The sequence below is a fragment of the Bufo bufo genome, chromosome 3, assembly GCF_905171765.1.
Source record: "Bufo bufo chromosome 3, aBufBuf1.1, whole genome shotgun sequence".
In the NCBI taxonomy this organism is placed as follows: Eukaryota; Metazoa; Chordata; class Amphibia; order Anura; family Bufonidae; genus Bufo; species Bufo bufo.
The window spans coordinates 584092607-584108874 of NC_053391.1; the positions used below are offsets into that span (position 1 = coordinate 584092607).

At 42.0% G+C, this 16268-nt stretch overlaps 1 protein-coding gene across 1 annotated transcript in view; it reads right to left on the reverse strand.

Moving 5' to 3' along the window:
- Positions 1–16268, reverse strand: part of MAP3K12 (mitogen-activated protein kinase kinase kinase 12) — a 37863-nt gene that overhangs the window by 8066 nt on the left and 13529 nt on the right. Inside the window, exons 5-8 of the mRNA XM_040422252.1 lie at positions 7719–7877; positions 7178–7286; positions 4590–4699; positions 3068–3184 (exon numbers count right to left, since the gene is read on the reverse strand). Coding sequence (XP_040278186.1) covers positions 3068–3184; positions 4590–4699; positions 7178–7286; positions 7719–7877 — 495 coding nt within the window. The remainder of the gene's footprint in view (positions 1–3067; positions 3185–4589; positions 4700–7177; positions 7287–7718; positions 7878–16268) is intronic.

The window sequence follows — 16268 nt, forward strand, 5'->3', positions numbered from 1 at the left end:
TACAATAATGGGATCTGGCGGGGATCCGGCCGAAAGCTGCGTGTAGTATTTTTTGTCCGACCAAAAGACGGCATATATGAAAGATACAGTGACCAGAACAAAGTGCCAGAGTTCACAACGTAGATGTGAACCCGGCCTTATGGCTCGTTCACATCTGTGTTGAGCTTTCCGTTCTTCTGATATGTCAGAAGAGCATAAAAATGAAAAATAAGTGATCCGTTTTAATTTCCATTTGAATGGGCATCTGTATGTGTCAGTTCCACCAGACATCAGTTATTTTTGACAGTAAAAAATGTCCTGCCTGTAAAACTTTTCTGCAGACAAAAATAACTGATGTCTCACAGAACTGACGCAAACTGAAAATAAAATTGAAAATGAGCACAACTGATGCTCAAAATAAAATGTGAACTCCGCCTAAGGCCTCATGCACACGGCTGTGGATTGCCGACCCGCCGGCCGTGTGCACTTGAATGGGTCCGCAACTCCAGAGATGCGGAACGGAGTCACGCAACGGAACACCGGAAGCACTAAAGAGTGCTTCCGTGGTGTTTCTTTCCGTTGTTCCGCACCGCAAATAAATATGACATATCATATTTTTTTGCGGTGCGGACAAACCACAGACCCATTCAAGTTGAACGGATGTTGCTCGTGCATTGGGGACTGCAATTGCGGTCCCCAATGCACGGAACAGCCGCACAACGGCCGTGTGCATGCGGCCTAAAACTGATTAGTTTTATACTCAAAAACACTGATCAGTTAAGGTTAAGTTCACATATGTGATAGGAACAGACTACCAGAGTTTACCGTATCCGGCATAGCTAGATGCTGCCAAGCACCACCAGATCTCCATTGACTATAATGGGATCCGACTTTTAGCTAGAGAAGTGCCACTGCATGCATCGGTATTTGTCCAGCTAAAAGTCGGCATTTATGCTGGAAAGTGTCTGTATCCCCACTGGATCCCATGATTGATAGTAGTAGCAGGATCTAAATGCTTCCATACAGTACTATGTGTTTTTATATCAGTTTAAGGATTGCCTTTTAGCATTCTGATACTCTGTTCTGGCAGAGGAACAAAGCACCGGAATTGCCATATTCGACATAGCTGGACACTGCCAAAACCCTATTTAATAATTTATAATTGGATCCATCAGGTGTCTGCCAAGAATGCTGGCTTATTGCCAGAAAAATAAATTGCAAACTTTGCATCAGTTTTCGGACCAGATCCAGTTTAAAAAACAAAAACAAAAAAAAACACCTCATGGTGTGCCTGAAGCAAGAAACGTGATGTGAAAGGGGCTTGAAATATACTGTAATAAGTGTAATTTCAGTTAAAAAGGATATCTTCCTGATGGGACAAATGCTCCCAAATAATTTCAATATCAGTGTGTATATCTAATCAGCAATGATTTCTACAATATTCCAGATTCCACTGCCAAATTCATGAAATGTTATATACAGTCGGGTCCGTAAACATGTGGACACTGGCCAAGTTACTGTCATGGTTGCTGTCTACTACAGTATGTTGGAATTCAAATTACATAATCACTATGAACTAAGGCCGAGTTCACACGAATGTGTGTGACCCGTGCCTGTGCTGCGGCCCGCAAATTGTGGGCCGCAATGCACGATCGCCGGCCGTAGGTCAGCCGCATCGGATCGCGGACCCATTCACTTTAATGGGTCCGCGATCCGCCCATTCCGCAAAAAGATAGGACATGTTCTATCTTTTTGCGGAATGGAAGTACGGGACGCAACCCCACGGAAGCACTCCGTAGTGCTTCCGAGGGGTCCCGTTCCGTACGGCCGTTCCGCAATTCCGGATTTGCGGACCCATTGAAGTGAATGGGTCCGCACCCGTGATGCGGAATGCACACGGAACTGTGGCCGTCTATTGCGGCCCGCAATTTGCGGGATGCAATACGGCCACGGATCACACACGTTCGTGTGAACTAGGCCTAAGGCTGCTTTCAGATCTCCGGCATCTCGGGTAATTGCCCAGCTGAAAGCCAGAATTAATGCCAGAAAGCGTCCAGATCACCCCCGGATCCCATTATAGTGAATGGGGATCTGCAGATAAACTGTAGAATCTGGCAATACCGGAACAGCCTGCTGGATGTTTTCACTGGAGGTGTGAAAGTAGCCTTACTTTGTAAACTTTCAACAATTAAAGTGAATTTCATACATAGCTGCCCCATTCTCCTTGCCCTATGGAACTAAGTGACAATAATTACCAACATGGCTTGATTTGGGAGAAATATAGTGGGGAAGATTTAGTAATGCCTCATCATGTATTGTTTTCGTTTGGCAGTCTCCCGAATAAAGCTGTATTGATTAGCCATTATCTTCACTCCAAAAAATTACATGCAGCAAATGTAGACTAATGCTAGATGTTAAATGCTTTTTTTCTTTGTTGGCTTACTTTATGTTACTATTTTACATCACAATTTTGGTGCACATTGATGCATATTTTAAGCTACCTTTTTTCTCTGAGTCACCCCCTCTCCACTAAGCCATGCCCCATTTTCTGTAGGCAATGTTGCGTGAAGGAAAAATGTCTAAAATATAGACACTTGTGGTGCAAGGCATTTTTTTTTGTCAATTGATCTACAATTGTGGTGTATTTAGCTTAGCAAATCTCCCTCATTGTGTCCCTGATTCAACAGATGGGTTGTTGCTTACCTCTGGATCAATATGTTAAAGGTTGGACTAGAAAGGACCTTTTTTTCTCTCAACCTTATGAAATATGTAAGTAGGTTGGGTTGCAATAGAATTGTGAAAACTAACATTGTCATTAGTTTATTGTGGTTGTCTCAGGTCGGACTTTGATACATCAAAGTCTGATTGCTAGGTCAGACCCTTGTAACCCCTGCCGATTGTTAGAATGAAGTTTCATCTGCTTGGCTTACTCCAAGGGCTGCATGATAGTCCATAGACTACAATGGGCCCACCATGTGGCCTCCAGAGAAAGCAGAACTTTCCTAGCACCACTACACCTTCATTCTGATAATCTATCCTGAGACAACCCCTTTATGTTAGCTCCAAGTCAATTATCTTTACCACTCACCTTAGCAATTCCCTCTCCTTCAATTCCAGCTGCAGCATGAGGGAATTCAGTTCCACGTACAATGTGTTTGCTCTTTGTAACTTGCGCTCATAATGTTCTCGAATATCCAGGGCATGTCTGTGAAGAAAGTGACCAAGTAAATTTGCCATTGTTCTCCAAAACAGTAAGGATATCCATTTCTTAGAAACATTTTATTTTGCATTTGCCCCAAAATTTCCTTGGAAAGGAAGACATATCCTTATGGAGAGCACCTCAATGGCAAGAGGAGTCTTATAGGCCAGGCAATGCTCCTCTGGAATTCTGAGAAGAGGGAATGCAAATGAGCAAACTTTGTCTCTAATGCTGGCTTAATTATTGTCAAAGTCATGTCTCAAGACCTGTTTTAAAAGGTCCAACATTGACTTATAGGATAGCTGCCTTACATCTGGTGGCATTAGAGGCAGAGCTTTGCTAAGAGCTCGTTTGCATTCCCTCTTCTTGGAAAGCTGGACACTCAAGGCTCAGGAGTCCTTCTTAGATGGAATAATGCAAGCTTGATTTTAACCAAAATTTGAACTGTAACTCCAATCAATATTGTCTAAGGTTTAACCCTTAGGAGGACCATGGGATTTTCCGTGTTTGCGTTTTCATTTTTCACTCCCTACCTTCCCAGAATCATAACTTTTCTATTTTTCTATTCACATAGCCTTATGAGGGCTTATGTTTTGCAGGGCAATTTGTACTTTCTAATGACACCGGAATTGGGGAAAAAAAACGCGTGGTAAAATTGACCTGTTAACTTAATTCTCCAGGTGAGTACAATTACAACGATTTGTTTCGTTTTAATACTGAAAAAAATAAAAAACCTTGAAAAAAAAAAAAAAGGTTTTTTATTACCATATTCTGACCCTTATAACTTTTTTGTAGTTATGCGGACAGAGCTGTGTGAGGGCTCATTTTTTTGTGGGCTAATCTGTACTATTTAGTGATACCATTTTGAAGTGTGTGTGTGACTTTTTGGATTAATATTGTTATATTTTAATAGTATGGGCATTCTCGCATGCAGTGATATCCTTGATTTGTATTTTTTTATTGGTTAAGTATTTTTATTTTGAGGAAAGGGGGGTGATTTGAACTTTCATATTTTTTTATATCTTTAAAAACTTTTTTTTAAACTTTTTCTTAGGTCACTCAATTGATGTCTACTATTTAAATATAACAATACATATAACAATACAGTGCTGCCATCTAGTGGCCTGTATAGGTATATTCCACTAATAGCTGCTTGAGGCTCTGGGCTATTAGAACATCGTAACAGGTTCCCCAATCTCAGCCAGGGAAAGCTGTTATGGAAGCGGGACTGCGCGGCTCGTGCTTCCTGACTGCTCAGATGCCGTGGTCACATTTGACCAAGGCATCTGGAATCAAATGTATGTGATCATTATTGTGTCAGAGATTGGGCCTGCTGGAGGATGCTCTGGTACTAGTGTGCGCTTGTGTTTAGGTCATTCAATTAGTTGTAAGTGGTCATTTCAGTTCTTACCGGAGCTCCTCGCGGCGGCGTGATATCAACTCCTCTTCTAAACGTTGTAAACAGGTCCCTTCTGATTTTATTTTCTCAAAATGAAGTCGCACTTCCTCCCGCCACTCCACCTGAGATAACAGCATAATGTTGAGATAGCATTTACATGCTACTGACACAAGTAGACAAAAGTAGTCCAATGTGGTATTAAATCAGAATTTTCACACCTTATAACCACACACATCAGTTAATAGCAAGTCATTTGGTTTATTGTTCCTGATAGGCCTCTTTCACACGAGCGTGACGGATTGGCTCCGGATGCGTTCAGTGAAACTCGCACCATTTTGTAAGCAAGTTCAGTCAGTTTTGTCTGCGATTGCGTTCAGTTGTTCAGTTTTTTCCGTGCGGGTGCAATGCGTTTTGATGCGTTTTTCACGAGCGTGATAAAAAACTGAAGGTTTACAAACAACATCTCCTAGCAACCATCAGTGAAAAACGCATCGCACCCGCACTTGCTTGAGGATTCGATTTTCACGCAGCCCCAGGGCTGCCAGGGCTGCGTGAAAAACGCAGAATATAGAACATTCTGCGTTTTTCACGCAACGCAGAACTGATGAGTGAAAAAAAAACGCTCATGTACACAGACCCATTTAGATGAATGGGTTAGGATTCAGTGTGGGTGCTATGCGTTTATGTCACGCATTGCACCCGCGCGGAAAACTCGCTCGTGTGAAAGGGGCCATAGGCATCCCTCCGATGTTTCTTAGTATCTTAGAAAAGCTGAATGCAGTAGACTACAACTTTTACGTGACCCAATACCAGCATATTCTAATACAAGATACTGTGGGTAAATTAAGTTAGACTATATATGATTAATAAAACTCTGTTAAGACATGAGCCTGAAGCTAGGTTACGATCCAGATTAGTATTTGTGAAGACCACCAGTATTACCTTATATCATTATTTAGGTGAAAGAGGGAAGTCACCTTTGTAAAAATGGGTCTATGGATCTCATAGGAGAACAGAGGCCTGGGGCTTTTTTTAAAGGGATTTCTTATCCAGGCTCCATTGCTAGTAATGGTTGGTCTTCAGATCTTCAACTGCAGGTTATAAAAATGTACACCTCTAGATTTGGAAGAAAAAATGTATACAATTTTTAGCAGAGGTCATAAAAGTGACAAGAAGACAAATAGGGACCTATTTTGTGGTCACTTTTACAACTGAGAGCATTTGGTATACATAGAGCAGTATTGAAAGTATAGCCTATTATGGTGGCTAGCATGAAAAGTAGGGACCTCTGTGGTGACAAGTATACCCAGTGTAGGGAAATAATGCATACAAAGCTTTACCTCCTCCCTACCTCTCTTCTTATTGTTTTTGACTCTAGGGCTTATTTCACATGAGCGATACAGATTGTGTCAGGATGTGTTCAGTGAAAAACTGATGATTTTTTACACAAGTTCAATCATTTTTCTTCCTACAATTGTATTCAGTGTGTGCGTTTTTTTCATTTGAATTGTATCCGGATTGCTGGCGTTTTTCACGCACGTGAAGAAAAACTAAGAATAACAATCTATATCTCTAACCATCAGTGAAAAGCACATTGCATCCGGATCCCTTCTGTTTTTCACACAAGCTCCATTCACTTCTATGGAGCCAGAGTTGTGTAAAAAACGCACAATATAGAAAATTCTGCAATTTTTCCTGAATGCAAAGATGATGTGTGGAAAATTTAGGGGGGGAATTTATCAAAATTGGTGTAAAGGAAAACTGGCTTAGCAACCAATCAGATTCCATCTTTCATTTTCCAAAGAAGTGCTGAAAAATGAAAGGTGTGATCTGATTGGTTACTATGGGCAATTAGGCAGTTTCCTTTTACACCAGTTTTGATAAATCTCCCCCGCAGTGTCCTTACACAAGCAGATAATTTGCTAGAATGAATGCAATAAAGCCAGTCAGCACAATACAATCAACGTCTGTACGCTCAGACGGACGATAGTTATTACGATTAGGGATGAGCGAACTTGTGTTTTTCAAGTTCGGGTTCGGCGTTCAGGTATTTGTGCAATTCCGTCATAATAGAAGTCAAAGGCCAGCATAGCGGATCCGTCTGCATAACGGAAACCAGACGGATCCCTTATGCTACCCATTGACATCTATTATGACTGAATGCAAAACGGAATGCCTCTTAAAGGGTTCCGTGGTGCATTCCATCATAGCATTCCATTATATTCAGAATGCACAACGGAAGTGCACAAATACCCGAACCCGAATACAGAACCCGAACACAAGTTTGCTCATCCCTAATTACAATCGTTTGTATCCATACAATTTGCATTTTACACGAGAGGATGTGCTGCCAGCAAACAATGATTTTCATGTCTGCATACAAGATGTAATAACGACAAACAAGCAACGGGCAGTTTGTTGGTTGACTGGTGGACACGTGTACATGGGGCAATGATCATCACAAGCACTCATACAAATCATCATTCAGGCGGTCATTGCCCTATGGAAGGGGTCTCTATTAATGTACACTGTCCACCATCCACCTTGAAGATACCTTTGTTGTTGCAATGCACATGGACAATTCTAGACTATGAAGTCACCTGAGATTGGAAGTAGGTTTCCTGTGGGGTGGATAAGACATCAGCAGAGGCAATATCTAGGTGCAGCAGGATTTGCCTAAATGAAGGCCGATTCCTTGGTTTGCTGTTCCTAAGAGAGTAGATAGAAAAAGTTGAGCAATAACTGACATAAATAGATCCCTAAAATTCACCCTTGCATATAGAGATCCCATAGCACCAACCATAGATCTGAAGACCCAGGTTAAACCAGATCCACTGAGCTCTAGCGGAGCAAATTACTCTTACACACCCAAGCCTCTGCCCAGAGAATCTCGATTCCGTTTGTGGGCATTGTAGTAATTGTTATGAATGCAGAAAGCTTAATTAATACCCCTGTGTAACAATTAAAGTCCTTGGGTATGGAATAATGTTTTATTTGTGGCATGGAATTCTCTCTCTATGTGAAAGGAGATATGTTCCTTCACAATCATACAGAGGGAAATACTCATATGTTAGTCATAACCTTAGGATCAGGAGCAGTACATTCTGTATTAACATGTCAAATGTAATACCCAGTACTAACCAGCACTGTCGTAGTAGAAGCTTAAATCCATCTGGACAACTTGTTGGTACAGGAAGATGTAGACTATTGCTGCCAACACCCCAAATAATAGCTGAGGAGTCCACATCTTTATAGGGTATCTCCCCAGTCAGGAGTTCCCACAGCACCACACCAAAAGACCTAAAAATAAAGACAGAAAGAGAATACACAGTTCATCATCTAAACCATACACGTCAATTAATAAAAGTATATTGTTATTACTAGGGACAGATTTCACAAAATGATAACTAGTAAATTTCCATAATACTAACATTTAAAGGGGTTCTCCAGGATTCATATGGTTTTTAACGGATATGCTTATATCATGTACATATTTTCCCCATGCTTTTTTCAGTTTGGACTCTCCTGCCCAATTTTAACCATGTAAACCAGTTCTTCTGGTTTGTTTCCATCCTGTATGCATAACTTCCTGTTGTTGTATCCAACCAAACCCATGATGCACTTCTCCTTTCTCTGCCACGGCCCCAGCTAATTTATAGCCCCTCCCACCCACCTAGTTACATAGACACTCCCCTATCACTGACACGCCCATGGACATACCAGCAAAGGAAATGGGTAAGAACTTCATGGACATGGTCATGTGGCCACAGCCCAGAACGGGAGATAGGAGCAATAACCTTCGTAATTGATTATTTTATAGGGTGTTGTGGCAAACTGGAAATTCCCCTCAAAGTTCAAAATGATATTTTAATAAATCAAAAATACATGAGAGAAGATTATAATAGTCAGTCACTGGCAAAATACCACTGACATTAGTCTTATGGTCCTTTTTCTTGGGGAGATTTTTGGCCCAATAACGAGTACTGATCAAAGATACACCTTGTTGATTGGCGCTCATTAAGTGCTATTTACATGCAGCACTTAGTATGGGGATGAGCAATCGGTAATATGGTGGTTCTTCCCTATACACTGTGAATTTGTCGGCAGCTTATCCCATTTATAAATGCCAATCCCTTGCTGACAAATGGCAATTTTCAATGCTGCATAAAAAATGTATCATCTGATAAACAAGTGTCAGCTCTTTGTCGGGTGTTTGGGAGCATGTATATAGACGTCACGATTGTCGGCCTCTATAAATGACCTCTTAGTGATCCCTAGCTTATACCCTTCAAGTCTCTGATGTGGGGCCCCAAAGGAAGGCAAATTCATATGGCAAGGCTGCTGTCGCAGGATAATGGTCTGACAGGAGCGCTCCTGTATCCTGACTTCTCTTCTGCCCTGGCTTTCTGTGTGTCTGTAATTCTCTCTTGTGTATTTTGGCAAAAATCCAGTAAGATCTTTTTAGCTAAATAAAATATACAGTAAAAAGCTCCGGCCATATATACAGCTGTGTGAAAAAGTCATATGCGTGTATGTGTTTCTATACCTTGCCCCCTGACTAAATGCAATCTGCTGCCCTATAGGATGGGTCTACATGGTGATCTTGACCATGCCACTCTTTGTGTTGTCGCTGTGCAGCACTGAACTAAATGGGGTTCCAACACGACTTGCAAGTAGCTGCGACAGTGACCTCAGAATCACAAAAAATGCAGCAGTGGCAACTTGTCTGTATTGCTACACAGTGATCCATGGCTGCCTGATGGATGTCAGTGGATGACAGTGAAGATTGCCCTGTAGTCCCATCCTAAAGGGTGGCACTTCCCAGCCATGATCTCTATGTAGCCCCAGCCGAAGGAGTGGCACATCACAACCAAGACCACTATGAAGCTCTATTCTAAACATCAGGATATCAAGGCCAACACCGCTATGTAGCCCCTTCCTGAAGGGTAGCACATTATGGCCAAGATCACTGTGTAGCCCCATCCTAAAGAGCGGCACATAATGCCCATAATTGCTTTGTAGCCCCAGTCTAAAGGCTGGCACATCACGGCCAAAACCCACTGTGTAGCCCCATCCTAAAGGGCTGAACATTATAGCCAAGACCGCTGTGTAGCCCCATCATAAAGGCTGAACATCACGGCCAAGACCGCTGTGTAGCCCCAGCCTAAAGGGCTGAACATCACGGCCAAGACCGCTGTGTAGCCCCAGCCTAAAGGGCTGAATATCACAGCCAAGACCGCTGTGTAGCCCCAGCCTAAAGGGCTGAATATCCCAGCCAAGACCGCTGTGTAGCCCCAGCCTAAAGGGCTGAATATCACGGCCAAGATCGCTGTGTAGCCGCATCCTAAAGAGCTGAATATCACGGCCAAGACCGCTGTGTAGCCCCAGCCTAAAGGGCTGAACATTATGGCCAAGACTGCTGTGTAGCCCCATCCTAAAGGGCGGCATATCAAGTCCAAGACCACCGCACAGCTCCAGCCTAAAGAGCGGCATATCACGGCCAAGACCGCTGTGTAGCCTCAGCCTTATTGCAGTGAAGGGATGCATTTTAGGCCCCTAAGATATGTCAGATTGTCTGACTTAGAATATTTTATCAGATTTTCACTGGATCTTGATGCCAAAGAAGATTGAATGCTCTATAGAGGCCTGAAGTTGTAGAAATCAGTTGTAGTCTAATGAAATATTGTCACTTTTTTAAATTTATTTTTATAAAGGGGACCCTAATTGTATGACACACTAAATTAATTTCTGAGCCTCCAGAAAGCCAGCGATTCCTCCTCTCTACATCTATTAGCTCTTGTTATAACTTGTAGGAGAAAATGGTTCAATAAGTTAAGATTGTGAAATTGATTATCATTCATGATCTCACCAGTGGATGAGCTACAGGGAAAGACTTTGTGTGACATACAAGCCATTAGAGTAATAAAGGACATGCGCTCAATGCTTCTTCCCTCTCTTGTGCAGGGTCAGTAGGACAGGTCTCTTGGGGTCAGGGAAGATGCAGCTGCTCTATGGATTCATTACTTGCTTTTAGTTTCAACCACAACCTCTAACCAAATTGTAGGCAGAAATGTTGGGTTGCACGATTTAATGTCTTCCTTTATGCATATAACCAAGACACCATTTGAGACAAAATATGGACAAAAGTCAATGTCATGAAATGCATTTTACTTCCGCATCTGTAATGACACCAGTGCTGTATCATGATTTCACGTGTTCAGCTAGAGACTTGACAACATCATGACTATCGCATGCCTAAAAAGCACACAAGTTGTATGATTTAGGCCTCATGCACACGGCCGTGTCCAAATTTCGGTCCACAAAAAAAAACCAGATCAGATGTGCATTTAATACTTTCCTCACTCCCATTAATAGAAAGGACTATTCTTGTCACAACATGGACAGGGATAGGACATCTTCTCTAATTTGTGGAATGAAAAATGGATCCACAAAAGCAAACTGATGTGTATATGCCCCCATAGAAATGAATGGGTCAGTGTGCTATCTACAAAGTATGTGGATAGCATACGGGTAAAAAATATGGTTGTGTGTGCATGACGCTTAATTCATTGTGTACAGTGCATATACTATAGGTTAGATAGTTTATACCAAATATGAATAAAAAATTAAAAAAAGATAATCTGAATTACACTGATAACCTCTGATGGAATATAATCACTGATTGTCAATTATTAACAATGCTAGGTAGAAAAAAATGAATCCAATATATTCGTTCAAATAAATGCTTTTATCAAGGCGCAGTACTACCTAACAGCCTGTAGATGGTTCTGTGTGCTTTAGAATCCGGCAGTACAGGCCAGTACCAACACTAAACTGGTAATAAATTGCATACAACGTTTTTCCTACTGTGTCTGTCATAGACCTTACACTTCATTGTATTGGCATGCATCTCCATGTCACCACCGAAGCCAGTCACTGGTTGCAGCGGTAAACTTGGCCATTTCCATAGCCCCTGCTGAATCTCAAGCCTAGGACAGGAAGATGGAGGTATGGGATTCAGCCCACAGGACCGAGTACCGGGGAAGCAGGTAAGTATGAATCTATCAGGAAGCGAGACAGGCTAAGGGGCCTCCCCTTGATAGTTAAAGGGGTTGTCTCATTTACATTGGTAACATATCTCTAGGATATTCCTCCAATGTCATATAGGTGTAGGTTTCACCTATGAGACCCACAGCTATCTCCAGAACCGGACCCCCGAAGTGAGTGGAGAGCAGCAGCTCAAGCACGGCCATCCTCTATTCTTTTCTATGGGACTGCCGAAAGTAGCCGAGTCCCATAGAAGTGAATGAAGAGGTAGCCGCTCCCTTGCCCAGCTATTTTCGGAACTCCCATAGAAATGAATGGAAAGTATGCGACACATGAGTCGTGAGCTTTTCTTCACTTTCGAGGGACCGTTCTTGAGATAGGTGCCTGTCTCAGAGGTGGGACCCACGCCTATCTGACTTTTATGACATATCCGAGTGATATGCCATCAAAGTCTGGGATGACACAACTCCTTTAATATTCGCAGAAAACCTCTTTTAAGAAAGTATGTGCAGTGCCACATGTTAAAAAAATATACACATTGCCTTTCATGTTGTGATTTTTTTTGGATTAAGGCTAATGTGTAAGAATATAGCTCAAAAACAGCAGCATATGAGCATGATGTAGCCTAAAGGGGTTATTCCAAAAAGGTATTCATCACCTATCTATATGAAATGTGATAGAAATCTGATGGTGGGGGGTCTGACAACTGACAGTGATCTCGACAAGGGCCCCTCGTTCTCTGGATTGCTGGGGTCCCCATGATCACATCTAACACCCCCCACTTCGGTCCATCATGAACATAGCAGCCAGGATGATCATCTATACTGTTATGTACTGAAAGGGTTTTCTGGTCCTTTTGTACCACAGGATAAGCCATCAATATCAGATTGGAAGTGGTCCGAGACCCTGCACCACCAGCTGGTCAGATACTGCAGTGGCTCTGGGGATCAGGCTGGAGCTACTACTGTCTGTTGTGTAGTGGATGATGCTGGTTACTGCAGCGCTGCTCCCATTCACTTCAATGAGGGCAACATTGCAGTAACCAGCTCTGTCATGCTGGAGCTGTAGTATCCGGCACCAACTTCAGGAACTAGTGCAGGATAGCTGATCATCATCGGTGCAGGGTGTCAGACCCCTACTGATCTGATATTGATGGTCTATTTGGGGACAGGCCATTAGTATAAAAGGACCGGAAAACCACTTTAAAGGGGGAGTCCAAGGCATTTTTCATTTGACTAAACTGCAGGGCGCCTGTCAAAATAATATACAATCTTAACCTTACCTTCCCGACTCCCTCCGATCCATCGACTCCGCTTCTCCTTCTTTTCCAAGCTGCAGCCAGTGACAGTTTGCATTGGCTGCAGTAGTAGCATCCAAATACACCACTGCAGCGAGTCACTGGTCTCAGCTTTCACTTGCTGTACACCAATGAAGTGTGATTGGCTGCAGCGGTGTATGGGATGAACACGGAGATAACTCTTTGCCAGTGATATCTGGCTTTGGCTTTTAATGCTTTTCCCCATTGAAATAAACACCCTTGTTCCATCAAAAGTTATCTATGTAGGGCTTTCATTTCTGTGTGCTATATGCACAGTGTCCTTCAGTGTCTCCTCGTTTTCATTATTTGCCATTTTGTATGTAAAAGCTGCATTATATGCAAATGCAGGTTATCATTAGTGTCTATTTCTGAATTTCTGTATGGACCATGCACCAGGCTCTCCCCCGTGTGCAGCATATTCCTCTAAGGTTAAGATCATATCAGTGCTATATACTTACAAACTTTGCAGTTGGCAAAATCTGGACAAACAGACCCCACTCTAGGGAATGCTCCCAAACAGCAGAGGACCAACCTTTTATGGGCAGGACTTCTAAAAGCCAAGCCCATTGTCAGCCCAGGACATCCCAGATTTGTAAGGACTGTCTCAAAATTAGGGACATAGGAGGAGCTACAGTATTTTTGCTTTTGATCTTTGAAAAATATGAAATACCGGATCCGTTATTCAGGATGATACCAAATGAGACGGATCCGATATATATCCCCGGATTCGTCTAACGGATCCAGAAAAAAATGATTTCCGTTTGCATGCGGTTTGCCGGATCCGGTAGACAGTTCCGTTGCTGGAACTGCCTGCCGGATCCGAACAACGCTAGTGTGAAAGTACCCTTATCTACTCCCTCTCGACATGAGCAGAGGTCACAGAGCATGCCTAGAAAACTCTCTCATAGAAGTCAATGAGGTCCCCTCCTGTCCCTTGTGTCTATGGCCCAAAGGGCTGCCGTAAAGCAATTTTCTAAATGCTTTCTAAATGCTATTAAGAACATCTCCGGCAAGATGGCCGCCCCCATAATCATGTTTAAGAAATAGAATAAATACAAACAGATTTGAAAAAAAGGAGATGTGTTACTATCTAGTTTTAACTGGCAGAAAAAAGTTATAGATGACACATTCCCTTTAACCCCTTCGCTACCAGCGCTGTAAATGTACGGTGCTGGAGCGATGGGAAAACATGGCACTCGCTGGCACGTGCAGCGGGCGTCTTAGCCGGTGGGTCTCCGCTGTTTCAAAAAGGCCAACATAAGAAATGAGCAATTCTGAGAAATACATGGATTTAAAAAATCTATGATTGTTTAGAATTAAAGGGGTTATCCCATCTTAGACTATGGGGTCATATCGCTAGGATATGCCCCCATTGTCTGATAGGTGCGGGTCCCACCTCTGGGACCCGCACCTGCAAGGAGAACGGAGCAGAGAAAGTTGAGGAGGCCGCACTGCGCATGCGGCGGGGAGCTGCGCCTGGTGGTGGACGGACCCCGGGGTCCTCCAGCCACAACTCTCCCCGGCTCCGTTCTCCTTGTAGGTGCGGGTCTCAGAGGTGGGATCCACACCTATCAGACAATGGGGGCATATCCTAGTGATATGCCCTCATTGTCTAAGATGGGATAACCCAAATAAATTCGATTTTGTACGCTCAAATACGAGCTTCAAAATCAACAAAAAAGTTTAAAAACTGTTTAAAAATATTAAAAAAATATAAAAGTTTAAATCACCTCTCTTTCTGTATGATAAAAAAATAAATACATGAATACCAAAAAAAATAAACATCATGGCTATCACCGCGACCAAAAATGCCCGTACTATTAAAATATAAAAATATTTTCCCAATATGGTGAATGGAGTAACGAAAAAAATGGTCAAAATGGCCAATTTGCCATTTTTTCATTAATTCTCTTACCCAAAATAATGTAATAAAATGTGATAAAAAAATTCAAACACACTCCAATAAAAACTACAGATTGTCCTGCAAAAAATGAGCCGCCATACAGCTCAGTAGATACAACTATAAAAAAGTTATGGGGGTCAGAATATGGTGATGTAAAAAAATTATTTTCTCTAAGTTTACATTAATTTTTACACTATTTAGACATAACCTATACATATGTGGTGTTGTTGTAATCATACTGACCCAGAGAATGAAGGGCAAAGGTCAGTTTTGCCGCAAATGGAACAAACGGAACGTGGGAACAAAACCCGTAAAACGGTGGAGGAATTGGGTTTTTTGTCCAATTCCACCCCATTTGGAATTTCCCACTTCCCACTACATTGTATGCCATATTAAATGGTGGCCTTAGATAGTACAACTTGTCCTGCAAAAAATAAGCCCCATACGGCATACTGAACAGAAAAATAAAAAAGTTATGTCTCAAGGAAGATAGGGAAGAAAAATGAAAATGAAAAAATGAAAAAAAAAATTCCAGTATCCTAAGGGTCAATGAACAGAAAAAATTATAAAAAAATTATTATTGCCATTGATTTCAATGGTGTAATATTATCATCTGTTCAGTCATGTTTACATTGTTTTTAACTGGGAAAAAAAGTGCTGTCTGCTGGATTTTTTTTTCATCCAAAATAAAGCAAAATCATAGAAAAAAGGTTTCAGGTTTTTTTTGGAGAGTATTGCATTAGTATCCAATATTCAGCCCATTTAACCGATCTGATGTGAACTCAGCCTTATTATTGCTCTAGGGTATATATGATTTTTGTTCCCTATTTGTTAATACAGTACAAGATGTGGAGTCCGTTCTCTCCTCCCGTCCCTCATTATGAGTCATTTTGTAAACCTGATGAAAGAAATCTCTTCTTTCCACAGGAATAATCCCAAATCAAAGCCATTAGTGATTAATTTTCTGTAGGTTTATTTACAGCCCCTAATAAAATGACTCATCTGGGTCTTGATTAGACAGAGCCGGCAGGAGATGAGGTCCCATCTGCAACATGTCCTCGGTAAGATTATTTAGTGCAGATGAGAGCTAAGTGTTGTGTGCATGCAAGTATGTGTGCATGTGTGCCAGCAGCGTGCCATCTAATGTGATGCTGGCCCTTTAAAAAGGGTCATGCACAATGACAGATGGACATTAATCCCACACCCATATTGTGGCTCATCTCCATAGTAACGCTGTATGCCCCTTGTGTGCAAGGCTAATAACCCCCTCCCCCCAAAACCTCACCCCATACACAGATTAACATGAACAAAGACACGTAAGGGAGGTGGGAGAAGAACGGAGGGGATCAAAAGTTAGAGGAAATAAAGTAGCATTTCCAGTAGAGAGGGCAAATGGTATCAAATACAATACAATAAATATACA